General features: G+C 41.3%; 1 protein-coding gene across 3 annotated transcripts in view; it reads right to left on the bottom strand.

Annotated features, from left to right (window-relative positions):
* Positions 1-203: 203 nt before the first annotated feature.
* Positions 204-12,046, bottom strand: part of TENM1 (teneurin transmembrane protein 1) — a 1,265,690-nt gene continuing 1,253,847 nt past the window's right edge. For all 3 annotated transcript variants that reach the window (XM_059732824.1, XM_059732825.1, XM_059732827.1), the window contains 4 exons: positions 9,878-10,265; positions 7,884-9,104; positions 7,272-7,414; positions 204-5,435 (listed from right to left, as the gene is read on the bottom strand). In XM_059732824.1, the coding sequence (XP_059588807.1) occupies positions 4,677-5,435; positions 7,272-7,414; positions 7,884-9,104; positions 9,878-10,265 (2,511 nt within the window). In that variant the 3' untranslated portion in view covers positions 204-4,676. The remainder of the gene's footprint in view (positions 5,436-7,271; positions 7,415-7,883; positions 9,105-9,877; positions 10,266-12,046) is intronic.

The following is a 12,046-nucleotide window of genomic DNA, read 5'->3' as shown; positions in this document are numbered from 1 at the left end:
CATCAGAAATAAAATTAAATGCGTCAGCGTTGACTGATATTTTTAAAGATTTCAATATCATTCAATGGGTTCTTTCTTGTATGGCAATAAAGGGGATTTTGGTGGTGTTGTCTGAATTAATTAGACTAGCTTGAGTAAATGGTCTGAAATAATGGAACTAGCTTGAGTAAATGGTCTGGACAAAGACAATGTCACGCAAGCTCTTAGTTTGCACCTTTATTTTTTAAAAATGAAATATTCAAAGTACTTTCTCTTTCAAATATCAACACGTAATATATTAACTTTTAATATTTACAGCATGTTGTTGTGATGCTCTTGTAGAAAATGCATGCTTCTGGTCTGAAAACCAGAGCAAAATGCAACAGACCATTAAACTGCAGCCATATAACATAAACCTGTACAGTATCCAGTCACTATTCAGCACAGGAGTTAGTTAGAGCAGGAATAAAAAATTGGAATCTATTGTTTCCTAGCAACAAGGCTCAGGCCATTATAACACAATTTCGATAAGATTAGACCCTCTAACCGTTGTCAGATAGAAACCGAAGATCTTGGCATACACTGTAAACATTTTAACTTTTCATGAGAAAGCTAAAAAGGACTCTTGTTTTGACGTCTATTGTACTCTATGCTTCTCTTTCTCTTGAATTAACACTTTTGCCGGAAGAATATGAAGATTTCAATGTTTTATCATGGTTCATACAAGTAAAATATTGTCAAGGACACAATCCGATATACTAACATTTATTAAGAGGCTAAAGTCCACCACTAAATCTAAGGAAAGATTGTAATTGGCAAACACATTTCCTTTGACAAATAATGTAAGGTGACAAATGCCAAGACAACTCCACAGTAAGTTGAACTCTAGTATTATCAGTTTCCGGTGAGAAGTATTTTTTTTTCTTATGCTCGGTAAGCTTTTGACCTGGTAATGTTTTTTGTAAAAAAGGTCAGATTGAACTAACAGTCAGCATTTTGTGGGGAAAAAACCCGTATGCAAATCTGTGGCGGGCTGATCTGAATGTTGAAGGGTTTGATCAGTTATGCTGATGTGAACTCCACAGAGCAAACAAGCATGTTGAAAGGAATCTGCATTTTCTGGGTTTTTTTGGTCTTTGTTCTAAAATATATATTCCAATCTCTTTATAAGCTCCTCCATAAAATGGTTTAGCATTAGGCTACTGTACCTTGGCTTCCAACAACATTAGTCATTCAGGTAATACTACCTCTTCATAACACTTACATTGCTTGCCCTCCCCTCCCCAAGGGTGGTGCTATAAAGAGGGCTCAGTGAACGGGATAAGTGCCGACCTTGTAAAAACAAAACTCCTGAAAGTGTGTGAACACAGGGGGGAAAAAACCCAGAGAGAGCCAGCTCCTAACTAGTGTACAACTTAGAAGACATTAAAGATCTCAAACTAAACAGCTAGAATGTGTATACCGAGTTGCACATTGACCAGTTCATATATAGTTATTTGGCTATGTTCTACATATATATCTATATATATATATATTTATACCTTCGAAATGTTCTAGATTCTCTAAATAAATATGAAAGCAAAGGAAACGTTATTTTTACACATTATTGTTTGGCTGTCATAAAAATATAACATGTATCTTCTCGTGGTCGGTATTTTGCTTCAGGATAGTGTGCAATCGTGTTTGGTTTTTTTTTCACTTTCAGAATCATGTTCCCAGTGCAGAATGCTAACGTAACATTACTTGATTTAAAATGACTATAGAACATTTTTTTTGTGTGTTTTTTTTTTTTTTATCATTTGGGTTTCTAGGCTATAGTGCAAAATTAAGAAACATGAAGAGAATCGTTCTAGCTACAAAATAAATAAATAAATAGAAACCATGGATACAGAAATATTAACTGCCTCCATCTGAGGCTGTTCTTGAACAAGAGGGTCCAGATTTATGAATCTGGTGGAGCTCTCGTGAACGATGTCTGGCCTGCGTGTGAGTATGACTTCAGCCTCCAGTGCTCTTTTATTAATAATCCAGCCACTTAGCATTAGAAATGTTGTCACTTTCATCGAAAATGACACTGGATTTTTTTTCCGTTTTTTTTCCAAATTTCTCAAACGTGATTGAAGGCATTTTCTTATCCCACCCCGAATGCAGGGTTTTGTAATGTCATTTGGTTCTTTATACATCTGTATTCTCATAAGAAACGCTGCCTCAAAATGCATCTTAGAATGCCTCCCCGTGAACAGGAAAAATGCCAAACCTGCTTTCAGGGGCAAACTTGTAATACATGTCACTCTTTGACCTTTGGGCATAATAATGCGAACAATAATAATCAAGGCAGTATTAAAAAACCACAGCTGTAGGTAATACAAAGTGCATTTCCTGCATATAATACAAATATAACTTTAAGAAACTAAAGGCACAAGCTAACTAAATAAGTATTACATACTAGAAATGCACAGTTCAAGGTAATTACTAAGAGCTTCCAGTAGTTGTTTATAATGGATATTTAAAGCAGTTTGAAAATGATACATCATCAGTGAACTGCAAAAAAGTATAATCGCTTAAAATATAAGTAAAATAGACTCTAATATTGACATCTTGGATCAGTGATAAAATACATCATCACGTTTATGAATGCACTCTCTATATACAATTCATAATTTTTTTTTTTTTCATTGATTAAAAGCACATTAGAGGCTCAAGGATCTGAAGGTCCATTTTTAGGCTAGTGTGGAGGTATTCAAAGTCTCCATGATTTTACAGGAAATTACTGAAATCAGAACCATCAGTCAGCTCCAACTGCTGTACGTTAGTTAATGATGAGCCCAATCGCACGGTTTACCTCTGGATTTAGATCCAAATTTTCCCAGAGTCTGGGGTGTGGCACTTTGACTAAGACCCTCATGAGGCTGGATCCTGCACTGTCGAAGTTGGTCACTGCAGTAAGTCTACAAAGGGGGGCTCATGTTGTGAAGTTGAGAACCGGATCCAAACTTCCCCAGCGCTTTGGCTGGGTTTCAGATCTGATGTTCCAATTCAGGCTCATCTCTAACTCTGGTACAGTTTGCTCCACTTGCCCAAAAGGAAAAAGAAAGAGAAAAGGAAAGAAGGGGGGGAAGTCGCATCAGCTCAGCTAAATATAAGCTAAGACCGCTTGAATGTACTTACTATGCCTGTTTCAGTAGAAATGTGCAATAACATCATTGTTATGGATACACGATCCTAAAACAAAACTTTAAATCCCTTCTGAAGTTTGCAAAGACAGGTTGTGGATAATTCCCGGCCTCCCCCCGCCCTCCGCCCTCCCCTGCACACATGAGACAATCGGGTCCTTTAAAAGTGACAGGTTGAAAGAAAGATCACATATTCTACTATGAAATCACTGTGCTGGCAGCTCATGATCGCCTGTGAAATACAATCCCTTCCCATGCAATATCATGCTTTGCTATGTGCTCTAGATATCGAGCCAAAAGAGTGAACAGTCATCCCCAAAATGTTCTACATGTAATAACATTTACCGTCCGCACTCAGGTTCCTGGCCCAGCCATCTTTTCTGATGAAAAAATGACGAGTACAACATAACTGTTAATGGGAGATGAGACGAAGACTAAAACCAATATCGCTGCAATTTCCAGATGACGAATCCCTGTCCAGTGAACATGAAGAACGCTGTGCTCTATAGTCATACAGGGTTTCTGTTACCCTCGCTGGCACAGAGTGAATCCTCCCAGGCTTTAAATTTGTCCCAAGTAGACAAATTAGAGCCCGATCCAAACCCGCTGGAGCCAATGGAAAGACTGACTCCAACAAGCTTTGCATCAAGCCACATGCACATTTCTGTCTGCTTGTCTAGCTGTGGCACCATGTGCTACTGGATCCCCCAGCTGGGAGGGCTTGCAACGCATAAGTGAATCTGGCTCAACCCAGCGCGGACTGAAGTCCTTGGGGAGAGAGGCGTACAACATCATCACGTGCAAAACTGTATATATATAACATGACATTTACCACTGAGTGACGGGGAGGAGTCTATGGATAACAGAAGATAAATGTCATATGGGACAGCCATTATGTACTACTGTATCCAATACCTCTTGTGTTCCCGCCCCCCCCGCATGTTAATTCAGGTCTGAAACTTCCTTAGATTGTAGCTGTGAAAAATGACATGTACTGGGTGGGTGAGCAAATATCCATTTCCAAATAAAGTCCTGCAGCACTTGCTCATGTAAGGCATCCCACTGAAGTCACTGGGACATCTCCCGGGGGATGCACACCGCCCAGGTGAGTAAGCACTGCAGACTCAAATTCATCACCTTTTGTAATTAATACAAAGTTATCAAAGCAATGAAATAAGAACTGGTGCATCTTTAAGAAGAAAGCAGAGCACACGGAAGTCTTATGTATTCGGCAGGTGTGTTCTGTTCCTTTTTAAGTCGGGTTGTTGAACCTTTTGAACTCTGCTTCTGAAATTTTGAATACTGCCACACAAGAACTAAAAATCTTCACTGTCATCTCTCAAAGAGTTTAAACAAACAATATTAAAATACCATCTTCTGTCACATTTAAAGGCAGTTGGATATGTTTTTTTCCTCTATATTTGTATATACAGAGTTCTGATCTAGAAAAACCAATACAATAAACCTTTTTTTATGTTTAAAAACAGGCAGTCTTTGGTGACGCAAAGGCAGAGATTTTTTTTGTTACCTCCTGCCTATTTCACTCTGTCTCATAAAGTGAATGTTGTTGGCACTGTCAGAAAGTTCTAGATACTGCTCCACAGATAAAACAAAATATCCATCATAGCCTTGTACCCTCCCAGTGCTTAAAAGCTGCTGTTTCTCGCCCTCTGTCCATGATCTAATGCCTTCTTCCCCTTCTTGCAGCCGTCTCTGTTCCTTAGTCCAGGCTTGCGCTACGGCCCTCTGCCTGGCTATTTCTAAGACATGGTTCTTCTCCTCTTCTATGGTTGTTCCATACCGAACATTAAAGCATAATGCGCCGTGCTGGAGTTGTATATCGGCAAACCGTCTAGTCCTGCCATTGATGACAGAAGTCATCTGGGACACAGTGACATTAACACCATTTTCCAAAATGCGCCGTCCCCCAGTGTTGCCTATCAGAGCCAAGTCTTCTTCCAAAGACCCCAGCTTGATGAAGTAGTGCGTATCTCGGCCATCTATGGTAAAATGGAGGTTCTCCAGATAGTGAGCATTGTTGAGGATGGCAGCAATGCGCCGACTATCCTCATTTGCTACTCCTATAATGTCAGCAGTCACTATTCCATCCTTAATAGCAAATTTGATGCCTTTGCCAAAAACTGAAGGAATGGCTGCAAACCTGGGCTGTTTTCCTCCTTCAAGACACCTCCCATCACTGTACCTGGGGGTCATAGGAAGTTGGTCCAAAGAGATAAAGTTTCTTAGTTGTTTTTGTAGCTCGCATTGAATGCCAAGGATAGTCTGGAAAAGAAAACATCATCAATGTTTGAGGTAAAGATTTTATACACAATTCATAATTGGCCCCTATGACAAACACTTTCCTTCTGATCTCAAGAGATGGTTAGCTTCTCAGAGCTTGAACTGACCATCTACATTTGTCTATAAAATACTGCGTACATCTGTACAGCTACAGAGATAAAAAATACATAGTTTCTTTAGTGACAGTCTAGGTCTACTGCTTCCCGTCTTTTCCATTTCCAATCATCACATTTGGAAATATAATTATCGGATCTTGTGTCTTTCCATTGCTTTAAAAAACCTGGAGTAAGTTGGTGAAAATTCTTTGTCATCTCCCAGTCTGTCTCCCTGAGAAGAGAGTTTCCCCCTCAGACCGCCTCTGGAATTTGGGAGACCTGAATTTAAAATGATGCTGCAACCTTGAGCATCAGTTACTTTATTTGTGCCTCAGTTCTCCTTACATCAAGTGGGAATGATGTTCTTACTCCTGTCCTTAAAAGATAAGTACATTAAGGGTTGTAGAATGCCCAGACACTAAAAGGAAAGGAGCTAAGATCAGGAGACAGATTCATTGCTTCATCCTTATTCAGGAAAAACTCTTACTTAAATCCATATATCATTCTTTGGTGTCACTCTCAGTGTTACACTCTTTCTGTATCTCTATAGGCCTGTGCAAAGTGACTAGTATTTGCTTTGGATTCGGATTTGGCCGATTTGGGGGACAGTGATTTGATTCGGTGATTCAAATCACTGTACCGAATTGATTTGGCTGAATCCGATTTGGAGATTCGGCCGCTGCCAAATCAGCCAAATGTCTGAATCAAACAGTCCCGCTCTCCCAGCCCCCTCCCGCACCTCATGGCTGCCCTACCCATTTCAGTTCCTGGCCCTTAAAAAAAAAAAAAAAAAAAAGCCCCACACATCAGCTGCTGTTGGGGGCAGGGGGGGGCATCCCTGCTGCCTCCCACTGAGCTGGGGTGTGTTGGGGGCTCTGCCACGACCCCCTGGAGGCCCCAACGGCTGCTGCAGCAGCCAGTGAGTGCAGGGCTTTTTTTGTTTTGTTTTTTGTTTTAAAGAGCCAGGACACTGGGGCTGGGCAGGGCAGCCATTGACCAGCCTGGGAGGACAGGTAGAGTATAGGGGCTTATGGCAGAGCCCACCATGCAGCGTGGGGCAGTGGGGCACAGCGGGGATCTCCTGCACACCAGGCAGCATCCAGTGAGTGCAGGGCTTTTTTTTTTAATTTTATTTTTGAAAGAGCTGGAATGCTGGGGCTGGGCGGGGCAGCTGTTGACAGGGCTGGAAGAGCGGGCAGGCACTCTGAGGGGCTGGGGGAGCAGGCAGGAGATGGGGCCTGGTGGGGGTCCTCCCCAGGGTCCTTTCCCCCCACCTCCAGCCACGCTCCCACCCCCTACTTACTCGCATAGAGGCCAGGTCCAGCTCGCTGTGGCAGTGAGTGGGGACTGCCCGAATCTCGGAATCTCTCCAAATCTTTTCCAAATTGATTTGGAGAGCTTCGAATTGATTAAGACCTTTTTACTGGTCTCCTGATTTGATTCGGATTTGGAGATTTGGCCACTGACTCAGGCCGAATCTCCTCTGAATTGAATCAGCACCTGAATCTTTGCACAGCCCTAATCTCTATACACTCTTTCTGTAATCAAGTGGCTACAGTGGGCAGGCCCCTAAGATGAGCAACAACACTTTGTTTTTTTCCCCAAAATTATCCTTTAGTTTACAGTGGTCTGTGCCTTGTATTAAGATTTGTTTGAGCATTTTTCTCTGCTCCCATAATCACATTCCATAGTTGAGGCTAACAAAGGCTGAGCTTCTGCTAACCTTTCCAGAATCCCACTCTTGGGTTTTTGTTTGAAGTTGTAAAAGTTCATATGTTGTCTCCAGTGCTTCTATCTCTGGTTTAGGGAATCCAGGAAGCACATTGTGTAGCTGGAAACCAAACAGCTCTAGCCAACTTCCAATGTCTACAAAACAGAATCAAAACATTCATAGCAGCAAAACACTTAACTCTTAAAAAGCCCTGATCAGCCAAATCTTGAAACATTAACAACTAACCTCCAATACTCATCTCACACACTTCTATGTTTTTAACACTGGTTACAAAGTTTTACTGCGAACAAAACAAATGACATTTATTTAATTAAACACATATAGCTCTATTAAATTCTATATTGTACTTTCCTTCTGAACTGAATGAAAAGAAACTCAGATGTTGCTCCCTCAATGGCTCTATCTCCAGTATTTAGCCAAGAGAGGAGATGCAGGCACTTGCTTATGATACCGATGTTTTTGAGCAATTATAGAAAATATCCAGGGATATTTAAGAAGGTAGGAGCTTAAAACCATTTTGAGATGACCAATGGATTCTGAGGTCTTGGATCCATGTCAGGATTTCACCCAGAAGTGCTTTAAGGGGAAAAAAATGACTTTTACCTGTTGTGTACTTAGCAACATCTTGGATTCTGCCAACTGGATAGTTATTTTCAAATGAGTAGAGATTAAATGGCTGTGGAATGGTATTCAGATGTTTCCATATATGATGGTTTGGTGTTGTCCAGCGTCCAGCAATGACATCGTAGTCCCTTTGACCCAGATGCACTAATTTAGTAAGAGAATCATACAGTCCTCCATGAAAGCCAATTATAACTTGGAAATCCGGATTAGTGTCCTGATAGATCTCTCCATAAGGCGTGTATAGAATTTCTTTAATTACTTGACCCCGACTGCTAAAGACAGCTAGGGGGGTGCCAGTGTTGTCACAAGCAACATAATATTCTTCTCCACTGCTTAATTCCATAGCGATGAGATGACCTTGCAGATCATAATACAAGGATGTTATTTCTGAGCTAGTGTGATTGTACAAGTGGGTAACTCTTATTGGGTTGGAAAGATCGGCGTAAAAGAACTGTAGGTGTTGTCCTATGCTTGATTTGCTTGCAACTCTTCTCCCAAGGCCATCATAGCAGTATTGCACAGTCCAACCAGACATTTTATTGTAAGCTTTGCTCAGCAAACCATTGGAGTTATACTCAAAGATTTCATTGCCCCTTTGTCTAAGAAAACCATCTTCATCCACTTTGTATTGAATTTCTCCTAGTCTGGTAATGCGATCTCTAAGATCATATCTCAGAGGAGTGAGACGGGCACTGTTTCCATGACTAAGCAAGTTGATATTTCCATTTAGGTCATAACTGTAACGCCACTGGGTTTTATCATTCACAGAGACAGTCTGAAGTTGGCCGTCAGCATCATATTCATAAAAGTACCTTGTTATGTTGGCATCTACTCCTACACGTATATCACATATCACCATCCGACCCATATTATCATACTGAATGGTCATCCAATAGGCTATAGACTTAAGAATTTCATATTGCACTTCAATCACCTGCCCGTTGGCACTAAAAATCTTGGTGTGTTTCATCACAGTGGTGGTTATAACTTGGTTCAAGTCATAATTGATTACACTGAATTTTCCAAACTGCTCAGTCCTTCCAGACACGTCAACATAGCGGTACAGATCTATAGGAAGAGGTGTCTCATTTATCATGGCCTGCATGCTTGTAACCCGGAAATTGTTGTAACTGTAGTCAAATCTGGCATTCACAAGACCTTCTTCGCTAAATCGGAAGATCTGACGACCAATAAGGGGACCTATGCAGAGCAAATAATGGAAGGAAACATAGAAAAGCAAGTACAAATAAATTAGGCCAATAGTACACACACACACACACACACACACACATATATGTGTGTGTATATACACACGCACACACACACACACACACACTCTATAACTAGGAAAGGTAGACTATTAATCTGAAAATACCCCTGAGTCTTATTACTATTTGACTATAAAAAGATGGTGCTATTAAATAAGAAAATGTTAGAGTATTCCCTCCCAAACTTATTTTCGTGTACACTCTTCTAATTCTTATATTTTATTAATATTCCTTTACTCTTATGATATTTCATATATAATTATGATTTCCATATACTTGCAATCTAATTCTCACTTGAATTTACAGTTTACACGGCTAACACTTCACCAGCATAAATAATTCCTTTGAATTTATGTTATGATATTAATCTTTACATGTTAACAATAAAGCAACCTGATGTAGTAGTTAGCAGATAGCTATATCTTGGAATAAAAATAATCAAATATTATGAGTGTGCCATAGTAAACAATAACAAGAATATTGCATATTTCAAACAGGACAGTTTTATATGCCCATGGACACGCATACAGTTTTTCTTTCTCTCTCACACGCACACAGATTGTTCATCCAAAAAAACTAAGAGCTTGATTCCAATTATACGAATGATTTCAATATGCCAGGTAGATTGTGTTTACAAGATAAGGGCCCAAAGTTTTAACAAAGCGGGCTGTATTACCCCTGACAATAGGTGTAGATCTAACAAACCTGTCTGCCTATATCTGATGGTGCAGATGAATCCATCATGCATTAAGTGTATGGTCTTTATAACCCCAGAAGATTCTTCATATGTAAAGGTGACTTGAGCAGTATCGTAGAGGATTTCTGACAGCCGGGACTGTTTTGTGTACTTGTAAAGGATTCGACGCCCTGTTCCAGGATATAGTGTTTGCAACAGCCGTCCATCTCTGGTGAAGTCTTGTATGAAGGCAGTGCTGCTGTCCGGGGGAGTGTAGATGTTGCGATAGTATCCCACTGAAAGCATGGTCTGCAAGCCGTGGCGCACCATACTTGGCATGGTAACTGAGAGCAGGTAATCTGACTGGTCGTACTCAAAGATGTAGCGGCGTTGGCTGTGCAACAGGAGCATCACAGACTGGAATTGAAACAAAAGGGCAATGCAAGTCACTGACCAAGTAGCTACTGGAAAATGAAAGAAACCCTGAAACAGATTCCCATTTCTATTGCTTGCTCTGTACCATAGCAAGTACAATGGTCAGCTTCAGAATACGTGTGGCCCAAGTGGCCGCTCAGATGGGAAAAAAAAGACTGAGGTGAGGCAGTGCGGGATCAGAGGATCCAAAATTGACAAGACAGATGTGGCACTCAGCAGCATTGCAGCCATTATCTAACCTACCGGGATGTTTTGGAACATTTAAGGCAGCTGCCCAGGAGGCAAATACAGGCAGGACCTCTCAGTCCCAAACACAGGTAAGGTACCCGGACCAGGTCAAATCTCCTTGAGGCCATATTCACTGTGGCTAATAATGTGGTTAGCTCTTGCTGGCACCACAAGTCTCCCTAGCATTGATGGGTACCAGCTGTGGATCACTGCCCTCTATCAAAGGAGAATAATGCTTGTTCCTCTGTGCATGCATGTCTGCATGTGGCACGGTCATGAAAAATTGTCCAGGTTTATTTGTGAGCCCACATGATTTAAAGGGGTGTTGTATGTGTGTGTGAATAGTTTTACTGACTGACAAATAGGTGACTGACTGACACACTTGTCTAACAGCACTTGGTAATTGCTAGTTTGCTGTGGTTGGGCAGTGAAATCGCTAGCTCTGGTTTCTGTTATCTGACTAGAGAGACTTCTGGAAGAAATACTTCCTTACGCAGATGGAAAACAGGGGTCCTGTGCACTTCCACGGCAGTAAAAACTTAATGGTATGAATGCTCACAGAGTGCAAAGCGCAAGCCCCGTGGGGAGCAATTATTGCTGAAATGAATTTAATAAATGTTTAGAGTGCATATTCATGGCCACTCCTTGTGGTATTCACCCAGTTCTATGAGACGGCACGACTCTGCATGAACATTATGCATCCTGGACAAGTTACTTGAACTTCAGCACAGAACTCATACCCCGGCGTGCTTATATTATGTTCCAAAGCTAGGAAGCACTTGAGCGGGTCAGAGACAAAGCACTGAGCTAAGTGCTTTGTCTGTTTGAGGCCAAAGTGCTCAGCCTTCTGCAGGATGGAGCCTTAAGAGCAAGACTGCGCTTCCCTCTGATGAGATACTTCCTAGATGCTAGAACAACGGAAACAAAAAGTCAGGAGGAGAACTTGCCTCCTAGCAAAAAAATTCCCGTTAGGGAGGAGGACACTAAAGACTCAGCCCTGCAACGTGCTGAAAAATCTGGTCCGGATCCTACCGCTGGCACTGATAAAAACCTAAATGCCTATTCAAAGGAATGAAGGCAGACTAGCCAACCTCCCTAAATTTCTTTTTCCTGTTCTCCTCACCCTCACATTGATTTCATGCTGCCTTTGGTGAAAGACATCTGTTACCTGTGCTGAGGCCAATGAACGTCAACATATGCCGTGCGCAAGTTATCTAGTGACAGCCGGTGACGACAGACCTTTCCACCAAGCTTTTTCTGATCGTTTTATTGCTGGTTTGCCAAACATTTATAACACACACAGTGTTTATTTTATTCTCACCTTCAGTCAACAGTCCCCAATCTGCAGTAAACCACTGGCTGAACTCTCTCCCTGCATCGATGTGATGCCTCTTGCTCTATAATGCTCCCTGGTCTGTTTTTAAGCTGTCTGCCATTGACACAGTACGAGTAACAAGATCAGAAACATCTCTAATATAACTTTAATGCCCCTGAGGGCCATTTTCTCAGTACTTTGTGGCTTTTCTACTTTTGTC

Source organism: Alligator mississippiensis, chromosome 8, assembly GCF_030867095.1.
Source record: "Alligator mississippiensis isolate rAllMis1 chromosome 8, rAllMis1, whole genome shotgun sequence".
Classification (NCBI taxonomy): domain Eukaryota; kingdom Metazoa; phylum Chordata; order Crocodylia; family Alligatoridae; genus Alligator; species Alligator mississippiensis.
The sequence above is the reverse complement of the archived record's forward strand: the minus strand, read 5'-3'. Positions and strand labels throughout refer to the sequence as shown.